Source organism: Camelus bactrianus, chromosome 13 (genome assembly GCF_048773025.1).
Source record: "Camelus bactrianus isolate YW-2024 breed Bactrian camel chromosome 13, ASM4877302v1, whole genome shotgun sequence".
Classification (NCBI taxonomy): domain Eukaryota; kingdom Metazoa; phylum Chordata; class Mammalia; order Artiodactyla; family Camelidae; genus Camelus; species Camelus bactrianus.
Window position 1 is genome coordinate 4,797,864 of NC_133551.1, and position 16,634 is coordinate 4,814,497.

The window sequence follows — 16,634 nt, forward strand, 5'->3', positions numbered from 1 at the left end:
TTTCTTTTGGTGGAACAGTTCCTACATCAAATCTGGTGCATGGCTCAGGCCACTGGGAACCTAGAGATGATAGATATTAGGAGGCATTATAAACACAAAATGATTTTTAAAGGAATTAAACAACTGGATGTGTGAAAACAAAGAATCTGAGAATATTCTAGTGAAATAAATGTATTTTTCAGCTTAAGCAAGACACTGGGTGAATAAATCTAAAATGAAAAAACCACCCAGAGATCAGCAGTGAGTCATGCATGCAGTGTGACTGATCAAAACCAAGTTGTTTCCAAACCAGTGTGCAGGCTTGATGCCTTCATGAATCAAGTCTGTGTGGCACCAGGCCATCTCGAATACATGTTGATGAGGTATTTATAAGCCCTTCACCATCCCAGCACAAAGCCCACACATGAGCCACAAGATCATCACCTACACATCTGCAAAACACACAGCATGGTGAATAGCACTTTTCTTGTTCAGTAGCCGGTGGCAGGGCACTGTGAGCAGACAGAGATACAGGGACACAGAGAAACAGAGGCACTTCCCCTCACTCAGCTGATAACCTTCCGTGCATTCCTGGGGACAGGATTGTCATAAAATGCACCATGGGTTGATCCTCCTCCTAGGAAAGGAACGGTAGGTCTGTCCTCAGGTTGGAGCAAGGGTGGCCGGAGGATCTCAGAAGAGCTGTTTCAGCACAACCAATAGAAATGTCTGCCACCGTGACCACGAGAGACAGGTCTCCTGCCATCCCGGTAGGCACTTGGGCTCCTGACAAAAGCTGGGCTCAGTAAAGGCTTGAGTAGAAGGCACAGACCTGAGGGATGCCCCAGCAAGAGACAGGAGGTAGGGCCTGGTTTATACTGCTCTGGGTGTATCCCAGCCTCATCCGAATACGAAATCAGAAATTTGCAAAACAGCAGAGCTGGGATGGATCATCTACTCCAGACTCCTCACCTTACAGTTTAAAGGGTGGCAGCCCTGGGAGGCAAAGCAACGTGCTAAAGGCAGAGCGTGGAAGTGGCAGCGCCAGATGAAAAGCACCATGGCAACCCCCGTTCAAGGCCGCTGACACTGAGGACGGGGCCAAGGTTTCCAACGAGGAGAATGAGACAGTGTAAATACTTTGTTCCCCCCAAAACCCCAAATGTTTACTAAGGCACAAAAACTCACCTTAACTAGCTCTCTTCTGAGGGGGCTCTCTTCTGTCTCCGTCTTTCTGTCTGTCTCCATTTCTCTCTCTCAGACACAAACACATACAATTTTGTGAAAGGGGACTTCCTGCCATACAAAGACAGACTTCACATCTTCAGAGAAATACTTGACAAAGCACATTTCCAATTCAAGTCTTTGTGTGAGGTCTGGGCAACTGGCTTATTTTCTAGAACAATAGGTGGTTCCAAAATCAGGAGATCATCTTCCCCAAAGGAAGAGTTCTGGTCCGTGTTGATGAAGCTGGGGGTGTCACATTTCATGAGCCCGTTCGGCTCCTCCTCTGGCCACCTGCTGCATCTGATGGCTTCCTGGAGCCGAACATCACTGTCAAGGGCTATGGTTGGGATACCAGCTTTGGCCTTGTCCAAGCGGTCCACTTCATTGACGTAGCAGTGAAAGAGGGACCTAGATTCGTCATTGTGCTGCCAGAGAACCCCTTGGGCACCAGCGGTCTTCCAAAGTCCGACACAAAGCTGTTCAGTCTGAATCTCTTCTCGGGAGACTCCGCATTGCAATAAAGAAAACCAAAATAAAAGATCGCTCACACTCTAGCTCGGTGACCTGAAGACTTATAGTTTTTGATATCTGCTGAGAGCAAATCCCTGCACAGAGCATGCTGACAAGCACTGGAAGTGAGAGACATCACTTTCGAACACATACAATTACACCCAAGGCAAAAGTCTCGTGAGGGCCCTTGGACCATCCTGAAAAGACATCGCTCCCTGAGAATCCTCAATACTGGTGCATCGCACACCAGTGTTTCTCAGTGGGACACTCAGATCATCTTCATCAGAATTAGTTAAAGTGCTTCTTAAAATGCAGAATTCTGGGGTGCACACCCTCAGAGTCTCCAGAAGTAGGGACCGGCAGTCTGTATTTTCATAGCCACCAAGATCACTAAACATGCTCAGGTTTAGCACCGCGGTCTACATCGGGTCACCTGAGCATCGACAATGCTGTCTCATGGGGTGGGGGGGTGCCATATGTGTCAGTGTGCTGTCCTACCCACGTGTCTCCCCTGATTCTGAGAACTGACAGTGCAGTCCCATTGGGCAAGAAATACCACCATTTCACAATGCATACGCAGGGCGCCTGACTGACAGATACAATCAGTGCTAGGAAAGGGGACAAAACTCAGGTTCCTCATCGCTTGTTTCACTTACTGTGGGACAAATGATCAATTCAAGGGTAATAAATCAGTGTATGAGTGAATAACATGACTCTCGTTTGGCCCACGAGTGCCTGGAAGAGCGAGCCTGGGCACACTGAGAATCATAACAGCCCATCTACTTAATTGTCATCCTCCCCAGATTTATGTAAAGGTTACTTCCACCCAGGCAGTGACCCCTGAAGGGCAAGAATCATGTCTGAACACACTCTCAAATCCAGAACAGAACCTGACAACAATTAGGCTCTGGGGTCTGTGTTTAGCGAGTGTGGAATCTCAGTGATGCCAGCTCTTAGACCTTGCCTTCCCATCCCACCCCTCACGATATGGCCCTTATGACCAGCTCTCCCGGGGCTGGGGCCACGGAACCCATTTACAGGACTGGAAGAATCTGATCATGTAAACCATCCCCCAGATTATCATCAAGAGTCACCTGCATTTCAGGGATCAGTAATCCCAGAAGCTTTGCAGTTCAGGCAGGTGAGGGATTTTTATATCAGCTCTGTCTTCTACTGTGACTGCCTGGGTGACATCAGACAAGGAATTCTCAAAAGCCTGAGCTTTTCCTTTCAGGAATAATCTAAATAACAAATCTCGTTGACCACTCAACAAGTGTGATGTGAAGATCAATGATTTACACAGGAGTACAACATTCACTAGGTCATGGATTTAGAATCAGAGAAAAATCATTTGAGAAAGATTGACAGAATGTAGCTTTAATGCAAATTTAATTATTCTTACCTTTCAGTAAATCATCTTCTTCCCCAACTTATCACTTCACCCAAGTTTAAAAGATGTTTGAGAACAGGGATGAGTGTGCCAGCAATCTGGGACCCAATAACCTAAAATGTCACCTAGGAAAAAGAGGGGAGTAACACATTTGTAAAAAGCATGGTGAGGATGGCGGGGCCATCCCCCAACTCCAGACTAAGAAGCTCTAAGCAGTAGATTTCCTGCCTGCCTGGGGCATCAGCTGATGTGAAAACCCACCCAGAAACCTCACTGTCCAGCAGCTCCTCCGTAACACAGGCTACACTTTCTCAGAATTAAGAATTGGGGCCAGTAACCACTTTGCTGAAGAATAAAGACAAAGAAGAAGAAGAGAGTTCTGCCCCTCCCCAGGGGAGAGCCCAGACCTTGGGCTGCATGCACTGAGCCTACCTCCCAGGAGAAGGATAAACTGGAGAAGGGCGTCCTGCGAAACTGGGACAGCAAATGTTGAGGTGGGAACAAATTGACCGGCTGGCCAGGGACAGCCCCCTCCGTCGCTGCCTTGGCGGCTGCCTCCGCCCCCTCAGCACATCCTGCCCACTTCCGGTGGTTAAGCTGTCAGGGAAACAGTGCTTTGCGACCTGGGGCAACAGAGGCTGCCCCCAGGCCAAGCTGCGGGGGAAATGGGATCTAAACCACCAGCTCCCAAGCGGCAAGCTCCATACCCCCGCCAACAACCCGCCGCCCCCGCAGCCTACAGCACCCCCGGGGCAATATGTCCTGGAGAAGGGTGACCCGGGAATGAGGGGCAGCAGAGGCCACCCCCACGTCAGGCCTCCAGAGAGATGGGAGCTTATCCTCCAGCCCGCCAGGGGCAGAACCCCCTCCTCTCCAACCCCTGATGTCACCGCGCCCACCTCCCAGGAGCAACCTGACCGGGTGTGGGGTTTCAGGCTAATCTTGGGCGGGAGAGGCCGTCCCCAGGCCAGGTCAGGGGAGAGGAGAAGAAGTGGCCCCATTAGGCGGGGCAGCCGGCCGTCGCAGCTGCCTCTGCCCCTCGACAGCATCGCGCCCGCCTCCCAGGAGCAAGCTGACCTGGAGACGGGCATCCGGCTTCTTGGGCAGCAGAGTACGCCCCCAGGTTTGGCCGTGGGGAAGAGGAGAGCAAATTGACAGGCTCCGCGCTGCAGGTCCTCTACCCCTGCCGTCGCCTCCCCCACACTTTAAAGGCACTTCCCAGGGCGCCCCTCCCCCAGCAGGCTAAATGGGACAGGTGTGTCTGGTGATCTGAGGCAGGAGAGGCCACTCCCACACCAGGCCATCGGGGAGACGGGAGCCAATCCACCAGCTCCCCAAGGCAGCCCCCTACCCCCACAGCAGCCACCGCTCCTGAGCCCTGACCTAACGGTGGCCGCCTCTAGGGAGCAGGCTGACCTGGAGATGGACGTCCGGCGAACTAGGGACAACAGGGACCGCCCCCAGGGCAAAAAATGGGGAGAAATGGGAGCAAATGGACCGGCTCCATGGGAAAACCTGCCGCTGCTGCCACCACCCCCAACGTAACACGCCCGCCTCCTGGGGCCAGGCTGACTAGGATACACGTGTCTCTTAACCCAGGGCAAGAGACACCTCCCCCAGGACAAGCCGCGGGGAAGATGGGAGCAAATGTGCCCGCTCCCCCGCTGCAGGCCCCCGACCCCCGCCACCCGTGCACCCTGACTACCCTGCCTCCCGCCCCCAGCAGGCAAAGTGGGAAAGGGTTGTCCCGGGACCTGGCGCAGCAGAGGCCGCCTGCAGGCCACGCGGCACAGACATGGGAGCTAATCCTCAAGCTCCCCCGGGGCAGCCTCCCTATCCCCGCAGCCACCACCTTCCCAGCCCCCTGACTGCACCGCACCCATCTCCCAGGAGCAAGCTCACCTGGAGTCGGACCTCAGGCAAATCTCTGGCGACAGAGGTCGCCCCCAGGCCAGGCCGCGGGGGAGAGAAGAAATGGAGCAGCTCCCTGGAACGGACCCCAACCCCCAGCCGCCGCCGCCGCCGCCGCCTCCCAGGACCAAGCTCACCTGGAGACCGGCGTCCCGCCTCTACAGCAGCAGAAGCCGCCCCTGGCTCCGCCGCGGGGGAGAGCGGAGCGAATTGACCGGCTTCTGTGCGGCAGCCCCCCTATCCCCGTGGGCCCTGCACCTTAACGACACCGCCTCCACTCCCCACTCAGCTTGCTGAGTGGGACAGGTGTGTGCAGCGACCTGGGGCAGCAGAGGCCGCTCCCAGGCCCGGCAGCCGGGAGAAGGCAGCTATTCCAACAGTTCGCCAGGGGCAGCCCCGCTCCGCCCCCTTGCCGCTGCCACCGCCCCCTGACCTAACCGCCCCACCACCCAGGAGCAAGCTTACCTGGAGTCCAACATCTGGCGAATCTCCGGCGGCCAACGCCCCCCCAGGCCAGGCTGCAGGGAAGAGAAGAAATCGACCGGCTTGCCCGGGCAGCCTCCCACCCACCGCCGCCGCCGCCGCCGCCGCCGCCCCCTCCGCCACCCCAGACCATTGCACTAATCTCCCGGGGTCAGGCTGACTGCGAGGATGTGCACTTGCCTTCTGACCCTGGCCACGTGCCTGAGCACCTTCCTGCACCCCTACACTCCCTGTACCTCTGCACCCCTGACACTCTCTGCCCTTCCGCACTGCCTGCACCCCCGCATCCCCTGAACTGCCTGCACCCTCCACAGCCCCTGCACCCCTGCCACCACTTACACCTTTGCACTGCGTACACTCCTGCACCCCTGCTTGTCCCACACACCACCTCTTGGGCCTGTGGCAGAGTCTCTGCTGTTAGACCAATGCACAGGAACTCACATCTTTGCCAGTATATGATGCATCAGTGGACGTCTGGGGTTGGTTGCAGGAAGGTACATGTTCCCGGTCACTAGCCTGGGCCACTAGGGTGATCTCTGTGAGGTCACCCAGGACGGGCTCAGAGATGCTGTTCTCTGGGAAGAGAGGAGTTGAAACCGGTCTTGAGGGCAGAGCTGTGCTCACCAGGTCGTCCACGCTTCATGTTTTACACAGGGTTTCGGAGAAGTGAAATTGATCCGGCCAAGAAAGACCGGCCTGCTGTGCTCCCACCTCAGTCCTGGGCTCTGAGGCAGACCGACTGGCTCCCACCATCAGGACACAGTTTGGGCACCTGAATGGTCCCTTGGAGGCATCCTATCACTTCTCAGGAAGAAGTCTGGCTGCTTCCACCCTATGGCCCTCCCTCCCACTGTGCTGGCCTCAGGAAGGTTCCTTATTTGGGGAAGAAGGCAGCCCACCCCCTACCCCACCCCTCACCTTTCTCTAACCCAGGCTGGTGCTTTCTCTGCCCTTCAGAGTCTGGAAAGCCATTTCTCTTCAGGTATGTCCCTTCTGAGATGGACTTGCTTCCACTCAATTCTAGGCGAGGATGCACCATGGAATGCACTGGCTAAGAGAACCAAAATAAATAGTTTCTTCTGTGAGGTTTTCTGTTTATCTACTGGGGCTGGGCTGTGTGTAGTTTGCTACAGCTATTCGTGCGAGAGGCTAAAGCCACCCGTGTGTCCTTGTTTTCATCTCCCCGCTGCCTTTGGGTTTTCCCTAGACACTCCTGAGACATTTACTTCTTTTAATTTTATTCCTGTTATTACACAGGGGCCCTACTGACATGGAGGTAAGGTGTTGGGGGAGCGGGACAGAGCAGGGCATCTGTAGTCCTGTGATTAGTTCTCATTGAGCCTGTGCCCTGAGCTGTGACCTCCACAAGTGTGTCTCTTTCCCCCACCCCAATTTGGGTGACACAGAAGGTATTTCCCTTCCCCCAGGTAGGTTAGGCTCTGGGAAAATAATTTCTCATAAAAAAAAAAAAAACACAACCCCCCACAATGGAAGAGAATGTTCTGGGTGTATTTCAATAGAGCTATTTTTTCCTTTCCTGGCAGGAACCATGAGGAGTTTTCCTATGATCTTCACTCTGAGAACAGGATACGGTCCTGGAGGTAAAATGCATGAAAAAGAGCAGGGGGCCCCTCTGACTGGCCCCCTGGAGTTGTCACACTCGGACTTCCCCACGCTGAGCCTCCAGCTGGCCTCAGGGACCTGTTAAATCTGCCTGCCCCCGGGGTTCTTACAAAAGCGGGTTCTGCCCTGGGAGCTGTGACTCTCCAAGCCTGCCCGGCTGCCTCTCTGTGTTGGGAGCAGCTTTCCCCCTCAGTTTTCTTGTGGATCTAAGAAGAGCAGTGGGTTTGCAGCTCCCTCAGCTCTGGTGTTGTTTTCAGGACAGAAGGAGCAACTTCTGAGCTCCACACGAGCTGGACCAGAGGCTGGAAGCCTCCCCTCCTCTGCCTCCATGCAGACAATCAGTGGCTGTGGTTCTGGCCGAGTTTCTGAAGATGTGGATTTAAACACACACATCCCAGCCCCCACAGGAGCACACAGTCCCATAAATCCCTACAACTTCCACTGGTAACTACGGAACTGATGAGGACACGGGTTTCGGGGCTGCAGAGGCCTGACTGCATGACTTTCTCCGTGGCCTATTAATGTGGTTGTTATGGGCCTTGTCTGAAGTGGCTTGCTTACCGCACCTGGTACATGGGAAATATAAAATAAGTACTAGAACCTCCACTTTTTCTCCCTCTTGGGCCTTCCAACCTAAAAAGTAATACGTGAACTCAGACGGCCTAGTCACCACAATGAGGTCCGACCAGCCCGGCTCTCCTGAGTGATGGACACTGACTTGCGCATTAACTTGGAACAGTAGGGGAACCGCCTTCCTCTAACTGGGCCTCTCCCCACACCAGGCACGCCCTCAGCTGAGAAGGGGCCAACTCCCCCATTGAGGTGTGTGCTGGTGGCTTCAGTGTGAGCTGGCCCTGCCGGGACATGAACCTGCAGTGAGGTGGAGTGTCAGGAGGAGGGGGGGTCCCTGCTGGGGCAGCAGGGGGCCCGGTAGCACCCTGCGCAGCCTGGTGCCTGGGGCTCCCCAACATCTCCTACGGCCCCCGGGTCGGCTCTGGTCTGGGCCACTCCATGCACCCTCCCAGTATCTTTTCATTAAGTCCCTTTTTTGCTTTTATCAGCCAGAGGTGGCTTCTGTTGCTTGTTCAGTGAAACAGTGCATCAGGAAAGCAGACTATTTCTAAGATCAGTAAAATACGAACTTTGGTCAGCTCGCCGGGCAGACCGTGCAGCACGAATTCCCGCACAGGGCTGTGCAAATGCCTTACGTGAAGGGTCCTCATCATCTGTCTTCAGAGATACAGAAGCTCGTGGTTCAGGTAAAACCTCAGGGAGGGATTGAGGAATCCAAAGCTGGTTGGTTTCAAAGACTAACCGGTCAGACCAGACCCCTGAGCTGTGGTCAGAAGCCTGGCTCAATGTCACGCAGACTCAGCATCCTAAGTGTCCGGTGGGGCCGGTGCTGTTTCCTTTACAGGCTCTCGTTGGGGAGTCACTGTAGCCCCTTACACTCAGCAGGGAATCCAGCCCTCTTAGCCCCCACCCTGAGTGTTCCATGACACAAATCTCGGGAGTGTTTAATTTTCATCTTTGTTTAGGAGGATGAAGGTGGGGCAAGAGGAGAGATAAATTCACACTTAGTGACACCAAGTCACAGCCAGTACCTCCTCCTCGGAGAGCTATGTGCTCCCACAGTGGTGGCTGGGGGGCTGGGCAGAGCCCCTCCTCTGGTCACAGAGGGACTCACTCCTCTGACTGCAACTGATGGGTCGGACAACCAATCCAGAGGGGACAGAGCATCTTTCCCGGGAATTTGGAACTGACACACAGAAATTAATTTCACTCATCTGGGGATTGGGAGGAGGGTGGGAATCAAATGAAACCAGAGCAGGAGAGAAAGTTACAAGTGAATGAGAGAGAGACAGAGAGACTGAACTTGTGAGAGTAAATAGTGTGAAGGAAGGATTACAATCAGGGCACAGAGGAATTCCAGCTCCTGGCAGTCTAGTGTGTCCCAGCCCATCAACAAACCTGCGGGATGGTTAACATCATTCCAGTTTTGCAGATTAGGAAACAGGCTGAAAGAGACGGGGGTTGGCTTTGGGTGCACAGTTAATTTAATTGCCACTGGACCCCTCACTTCCCACTGCCTGAAGGCACCATGATCCTCACAGGGACCCTGCAGTGCTGACAGCCTAGCACCCTGATCAAAGGGACCCTGCGGGAGTGGGAACCTCTCTGAGTTTGGAGAGTTCCCTGCACCGAGATTCCATGCATCAGCCGGCTCCCGCTCACCCCAGGTTAACGTCTCCCCAGCTGTGTAGTCCCCCGACCCGCTTCCCTCCCTGCCAGGCACCCCCGTTCTTACCACCGAGTGTACTGCAGGAATTCAGGCACAGGGATGCCCAAAGAAACACGAGCCCACCGGCTGTACAAACAGCAGACTCCCAGCCCCACCTGGGCTCCATGGGGATAGTAGGTGTCCTCACCTTTCATGTACCTAAGGCAATCTGTTTCTTCAGCTGGAGGCTATAGAGAAAAATAAAAGGTCCAAAACATTGTTCAGTGAGGAATTCCTCCAAGGACCTGACTTCAGAGTCTACAAACAGTTGTGCTGGCCGCTCTTACCCCCGGACTTTGGGTGAGGTGGATTATTGATCAGCACAATCGCCGCTGGCCCAGCTCCTGGGCTTGGCTGCCCAGAGGGGGCTGGGGGAATGGGTAAGGCCAGGGCACTCAGGAAGAGCACAGAGGACCTGACATCTCGCCTCCGCAGTTGTAAACCCTTCCCCAAATCTCAAGGCATCGGACAGAGTGCAGCCACCACAATTATGAGATGTTCCCATCTCTTCACTCACTCCTGTTGGTTCACTTACGTGCTGAGCATCCACTGGGTCACAGGACATGACACACAGGATGGCCGATGGGACAGGCTTGGTACTTCCCCCTGGATCCTGTTCAATCTGATGGAAGGATGATCACTCATAAACGGTTTCTCAAAAGGATACATAGACAGGAGACAAACTGCAGAGTGAATCAAATTTTAAAATATAAATGAAGATCCCCCAGTCTCCCCGCCTAAGGTTAACAGCATAAAGAAAATAGATCTTGCCTTTGATCACCAAGGAAGTGGTCACCCTCTCTCAGGAGGAAAGGAGAGTTAATCTTTGAGCAGGACACAGAAGTGCTCCATCGAATTGGACCAGGACCTCTGCATTCATTCAGCAAATCTGTATAAGCTCCTACTACTTATGGGAATCTAGTAACTATACCCATTCCCAAGGCTCTTGGGCTTTATTAGTCAACAAAATAGACACGACTCCCCATCACTGGGGGCTCAGAGTTTTAGCAGAGAAAACAGGCAACATGATGGGGGTAGCAAGAGCTTGGGGAAAAATAAGAGTGATATGAGCAAACTCAGGTGATGGTGGTGGGGTGGGAGGCAGGCAGGAGGGAATAAGGCAATCCTGGCAGATCTCAAGGAGTAATGAACTTGAAGCAGAACAGATCCGGAGGAAGAAGGAAGAGCCGGAGCCAGAGGCCCCCAGAGTGATGGGGAGAGTGTGGGCGGAGAGCAGAGCAGGCCGTGTCCTCGAAGACTTTGGGACGACTTTGGCTCCTAATGGAATGGTGACCCTTTTAGTGAGTTTTGATGGGATGGGTGATGTCCAATTTATGCTTTTGTTTTGGGTTTTCTTGGGAGGAGGTTAATTTATTTATTTTAGTGAAGGTGCTGTAGTTTGAACCCAGGATCTCATGCATGCTAAGCATGCACTGTATCACTGAGCTACACCCACCCCCTCAATGTATGCTTTTATAGGCTCCCTCTGACTCTGTGTGGATGAGATTGTAGAAAAGCAAAGATGGAAGAAGTAGGCTAATTGGTGTCCAACAAGGGGTTGAAGGTGGCTCCTAGGAGGGTGGGGAACAGGGAGTACGTGGTTAATGAATTCAGAGTAGCCAGAATTTTCTAACAAGCTGGATTTGCTGTCTGTGTGTGTGTAAGAGAAAGAGAGAGAGAGAACATGGTTCCAACATCTGGACCTGGAAAATGGGATGGATGTCCTCTCCATCCACAGGGGATGGGACAAGATGGGGCTGAGCAGGTGGAAAGGGGCTGGAATCAGCTCAGTTCTTCAATGTCATGATTAAGGAGTCTATTAGATATTGCCACAGAAATGCCTAATAGGTAGAGGAGTCTGGGGTTTATTTTCTTTCTTTTTAACATTAAAAAATATAATTTAAATGTATTAATTTTATTATGTGAGTGGATTTGGAATTTCATTTCATGCCAAGGTATATGTTATAATAGCCAAATGGAAAATATATCAGAAAAGGGGAGAAATGAGGGCTTTCACATAAACTGACTGTCCATAACGTAGGTAAAATTTCAATGAAACAGTCTTCAGTGCAAAAACCTCATCTTGGTGTTACATAAAATTAAATGAAAAAGGACTATGTTGATGTATCATTATTTCATGTTACATAGTAGCCCCAAACAAACACACTGTTTAACTATGAGGCTTGTAGAAATACTATTCACTTTATTGACATAAATACAGAAATGCAGAAAGGTTCTAAGGTAGAATAAGCATCTTAGTGGAAATAATAGAGATCTGAGCATTTCACATGATATGTATGGACTGATTCAAAATTTGGAAAAGTAATTTACACAGTAGAACATATGTATGAATGTGAAAGCAAGATGAATGAAAGAAAAAGAATATGAGTATCAGGGAGAGAGTTCCAAATGGAAAAGCCCAATCAGGGAGTTTTGGACAAATCGAGAAATTGATGGCATGTCAATTTCCAATTCTGGTTGCTTCCACCAAAAGTATAGCAGTGAGATAGAGGAGAGACCCAGGACCCAACTCCGAGGCACATTCGCAGTAAATATTTGGAAAAAAGAGGAGACGTTGGCAAAAGACCAGCCAGTGGATCGAAAGCAGAGCGATGGGCTGGAGGCCAAGTGAAGCAGGAACACGGGGGAGGAGAAATGGAAGAGCTGGGTCAAATGCTGCCAAAGGGCCACGCATGATGAAGACTAAAAACTGACCACTATATTTAGCAACGTGGGGTCACTGATGGCCTTGACAGAGCAGTTTCCATAGAGCGAGGGATCAGGGGAAAAGCCAGAGTGGGTGCAAAAGGGAATGGCTCAAGAGAATATGCAGACAGTGAGTTTAAACGACTCATTAAAGATTTGCTGCAAAGACATGGGGTGGCAATTGGTGGGGGCCAATTAGAGTCAAGGAGTGCTGTTTGTTTCTTTTAAGAGGATGGACTTTTATATACTGATAGGAGCCAACTAGCAGGAGAACAAAATAGATGAGGTAGTGACAGAGAGGATGGATGTGGGAGTGACAGCCCGGAGAAGATTGTATGGATGGGCCCCCTGGTGACTTTTGGATGATCTGGCTTTCGATGTCACCTGTAATAAGAGGTGGGGCAGCGAGAGTGAGGTCACAGACATCAGAAGGCGAGCGGATGTGCTGGGAGTTGCTGGTGAAAGTTCTCTTCTGTTGGCTTCAGTTTGCTTGGTCAAAGTAGAAAAGTAAACTTACCAGCTGAGGGACGAGAAGGAAGAGTTACTGGAGTCATGAGCAGAAGATACAAAAGAGCCTTCAGGGACAATGGGACAGTGAAAAGAGCAGAGGGAGACGGGGGGAGTGTGCTCCCAGAAAGTTACGTTTTATCTTTGAGGTCCCCAAGTGTTGGATGTGTGATTGCCCTTCCTGCTGTCTACGAAATAAAAATTGAGTATGGTTCAGGGAAAATGCTATTTCATTCTAAGAGGCTGCCTGTTTCTCAGGAACGGTCATCTTAAACTGCAAACACTACAAAAATGTTGAAAAGAAGAACTTGTGTACCCAATGACCCACTATTTTCTATAAATTTGGTTGCTATTTAGTTCCCCTATCAATACCACAGAACCGATACTGCCTAGGATGGAGATACATCGATGCCTAAATGGAAATGAAATCTGTATCTTTTTCCTAAACTCCATGGCTTCCTTAACATCCCATTCCCCTTGGAATTTAGGGGTGTCCGGTATAAGAAATAAGAAACAGTTTGAGAAAATCCCGGCTCAGAATTACACAGCACAACCTCAGCTCAGAAGTATACAGCCATAAAAATGTTTAGAAGCAAAACTCCATAACTACTCTTAAAGAATTTTGCAAACCTGGGCCTGCCCAGATGTTTCCAAACTGGAAAGGTACTCCAATCAGTTGACTGGTACGGGAACCAGAGGCTGGTCAGCCTTTTCTGTAAAAGCCAGAGAGTAAATATTTTCAGTTTTGCAGATCATTTTGTTGTAACCATGCAGGTCTGCAATAAGAAAGCGAAGAGCACTGGGAGACACGAAACAAATGGGCATGCCCACACCCTCCCTTCCACTCAGGGCAGCTTCTCTGTGGTGGGGAGCTTTGCCACAATGACTTGTTTCTTTGTTTCCATTGGTTTCTTTGTTTCCACCTTACTGCTCAAACTCAGAACTTCAAGTGAGCCTGGTCCTTCAGCATCCATGCAGAAAGAAGGCTGAGCGGGGGTGGGGATCCCACCTGACAGAGAAGAGAGATGGCTTGTCACCATGACATGAGACAATCACACCTTCCGGGGTGAAAGGGAACAAAGATAAGGGAGGGGCACAGCAGTGGGACCCCTGGGTCACCTGCCAGGCTTGCTCTCCCTCCACGGCCACCCTGGGGGCCTGGGTGGTGTTGGAACTCAGCTACAGTGATTAGGCTGAGGGGACTCAGGATAAAGGACCCTCCGTCTCCACACCGGGTTCCAAACGCAGCCTCTCTAAGTCTACCCTCTGAATTTCTGGAACTCAGCTGGAAGAATACATGATCAGGCCAGACCCAGAGCCCAAGCCAAACACGACAAGGGTCACGTGGGGTTGTAACCCGGTGCTCAGCGGTCGGGGTCTCCTTGCAAATCTGCAGAAATCCCTGTTCTGCCTCATTCCTGGGAGAAACCCCACATCTCTTCCTGCTCTGTCTGTTCTCCTCTTGAGGCTATTGTCCTGGAGGGATGCAGTGTCCTTGAACCTGGCCCTCCAAACGTACATAAGCAGCCTGTTCTATAAAACAAATTATGCACTTTTTCACATTTGCCAGTTTTTTGATTCCAGAAAGGCCGCGGGACTCTTTCTCACTGTCTCCTGTGCCCCCACCACTTGGTGGCCCTCTCCTCATGGAAACACGATTTCCCACAACTGCACCCTGCCTCCCAGCTTGTCAGAGGGGAGTGACCCACAAAGACACAGGTGTTTGTGAGGATCCTGTCCCCCAGCAGAAAGCCTACTCCTGGAGCCACGGACAGGGATCTGGCCTCCTGAGACGCTCAGCTCTAATTGAAAGCCTAAACTGGGGACCCCGAACATTGCTGACTGACTTTCTGAGTCACCTGGGCTGGAAGGGCCTGATTTTTCTTTCCAAGAATGGATGTAGCGCAGCCTCCATTTTCAGGGCTGACATTCATGACGTATCTAGTTCCCCCAAATGCACCCCAGGAAGGAAAGGCCCTTCCATCCCACTGGTTAGAAACCCAGCCCAGGGGAGTTCCGAAGCACTGCATTGCTGTCAGGTCCAGCATCCCTGCAGAGTGGCCCCTGCCCCTGAATGAGCCCCTTCCCTGGGCCTTCCCTGCCTCGACATGACCACACCCCAGGTGGTGCTGGGGAAGGCAGGGAGTGCAGTGAGGGGAGGGGGGAAGCAGAGCCCCTTGCTCTGGAGTGAGGAGACCACAGAGAAAGGCACACACCACCCCGACCCTATACCCCAAACTCTTAGCCCCGCCAACACAGGGGCCGCTCTGCGCCCTCTCACCGTGGCTCTCCTGTGAGACTGCACCCAACCCGACATCTGGCACCCAAGCCCTACCTCCCCTCTTATGACAGATCCCGTCTTCTTGGAAACTGCCTAGCAGCGCGTATTCAAGGCCGGCAGTGGGCCTGGCGGATCTGAACTTCAGGTGCCCTACCTGGCCAGCCGTGCGTGCCTGGGCTCAGTCCTCTATCTTGCCCACCGATAGCCTGGGTCCACGTCCGGTGCAAGCGGAGGCCACGGAGCCCAGGCTGATCCCCACACACGGACAGGTGAGGGTGCCCCCGCCCCGCTGCCCCGCTGCCCCGCCCACTGGTGGCAGCAACGCCCCAGCCTCCGGCCGGCGCCACCTGCAGGTCAGGACTTCCGCGCGGCCCTGCCCTCCCCGGCCCCGCCCAGCTGTCCCATAAGCCTCCCCCCACCCCCGTCCTGGCTGCGCCCTGGCTCCCATTGGCTCCGCAAGTTCTGCCCTCGCACAACTAGACTCGGGAGGACGCACGACGCAAGCGCTAGGGGAGGGCCCCGCGGAGTTGCCATGGTTACAGGCGCCACGCTCTGCGCGGGCCGGCGTGCGCTTCTGGGGCGGGTAGCGGGCTCCGGAAGTGTGCAGCTGCCCGGGACCATGGCGGTGCTTGCTGCTGGGGATGGCGGCTTGCTCGGCCGGGCGACTAGTTCTGGCCTGGTCAGTCGGCGGCCGACATCCTGTCTGGGGCGGCGTCCCACAGACGGTAAACGTACGTCCGCGCCGTCGGCGGGGCCGGCGGACATGAACCGGGGTGGGATCGGGGTTGGGGCGGTGGCCGGGGAGGGCTGTGGTGCCGGGGAGCGTGTTGGGGCGGGGCGGGGCAGGGCTTGGGCACAGCCTCAAGCTTTCCTCCCCCTCAGGCCCTGGGGCTGGGGCCGCGAGTCTGGGTCGCCCTTGGTGGCCGCGGCCTCCCAGAACCCCCCGGGAAGGGCAGGCGGAGGACCCATCTTAGATGAAGCGGGGCCTTACCCGGGTTTTGAAGAGCCCCAGAATCAGATGTTGGAATGGGGTGGCTTATCAGCCTTGTTTATCTGCAGGGAAATTTCAGTTCCATCCAGATGTTGGTTCCTTCAGTCAACCTCAGGAAAAAGACACAAGGGTCAGTGCCGATAAGCAGTTATCTAGGGCTTGACTCAAAATAAACTATGCGGGGTGTAGGGATGGTAGATGGGACCCTCCCTCTTGAAGTTAGCAGTCTTCTGGGATTAGAGGCCCCAGTTGAGGATTACATCCTCATCTGCAGTAATGGAGCTTGTGAGAAACACACAGAGAAGGGAGGGGTGTGGTGGCGGTAACTCATTACAGAATCCAGGACCCTTGCCTGGCTCTTGTGTAGAAGAGTCTCGCCTTGGATAGGGCAACAGTTATCAAAGTGTATCCAAGGCCCCTGAGGTGCAAGACCATTTTCATAGAAACGCCGGGATGTCACCTGCCTTTTGCACACTCTTGCTCTCCCGAGTTCCTGCGGGGTTTTCCAGGGAAAACCTGGCCTGCGATATCACAAAACAGGGAATGCAGAGGCAGATAGGAGAATTCAGCTCTCACCAGTCCAAAAGAGATTTGCAGAAATTAAAATCACTGCTATTCTTCTCACTAATGATTTTTCTTTTGAAAAATAGAATTATATTTTGTTTAAGAGTATTAATGGTAACATACAGTAGATTGTTAATATTTTTAAGTGAATTCATACACTTTTTCTAACTTCTTATTTAAC

At 52.8% G+C, this 16,634-nt stretch overlaps 1 protein-coding gene across 7 annotated transcripts; it reads right to left on the bottom strand.

Annotated features, from left to right (window-relative positions):
• Positions 1 to 1,354: 1,354 nt before the first annotated feature.
• LOC141579534 (uncharacterized) lies at positions 1,355 to 15,282 on the bottom strand. 7 transcript variants are annotated; one of them, XM_074375960.1, is made up of 13 exons: positions 15,053 to 15,282; positions 13,541 to 13,626; positions 13,248 to 13,330; positions 12,495 to 12,630; positions 9,940 to 10,026; positions 9,432 to 9,592; positions 9,095 to 9,141; positions 6,419 to 6,547; positions 5,942 to 6,075; positions 5,483 to 5,535; positions 3,539 to 3,703; positions 3,119 to 3,231; positions 1,355 to 1,711 (listed from the first exon to the last, which is right to left on the bottom strand). In XM_074375960.1, the coding sequence occupies exons 4-12, from the start codon at positions 12,534 to 12,536 to the stop codon at positions 3,228 to 3,230; spliced, it is 822 nt and encodes a 273-aa protein (XP_074232061.1). In that variant the 5' UTR covers positions 12,537 to 12,630; positions 13,248 to 13,330; positions 13,541 to 13,626; positions 15,053 to 15,282; the 3' UTR covers positions 1,355 to 1,711; positions 3,119 to 3,227. The 7 variants fall into 7 exon arrangements, 6 of the variants coding, with proteins under 6 accessions (XP_074232061.1, XP_074232060.1, XP_074232059.1 ...); XM_074375959.1 differs by lacking the exon at positions 15,053 to 15,282 and adding an exon at positions 14,953 to 15,050 and having other exon boundaries at positions 13,248 to 13,626; XM_074375958.1 differs by lacking the exon at positions 15,053 to 15,282 and having other exon boundaries at positions 13,248 to 14,059.
• Positions 15,283 to 16,634: the final 1,352 nt, after the last annotated feature.

Bases quoted from the DNA above. Each gene is read 5' to 3' on its own strand.
- LOC141579534 (XM_074375960.1), bottom strand. From the start codon at position 12,536: ATGTCTGTGACCTCACTCTCGCTGCCCCACCTCTTATTACAG. The intron at 6,548-9,094 runs GTTTGTTGATGG...TCTCTTAGCCAG, and splicing joins TGATGTTAACCATCCCGCAG to TGCATTCCATGGTGCATCCT. The intron at 3,704-5,482 runs GTAAGCTTGCTC...TTTCCCTGACAG, and splicing joins CGCCAGATGTTGGACTCCAG to CTTAACCACCGGAAGTGGGC.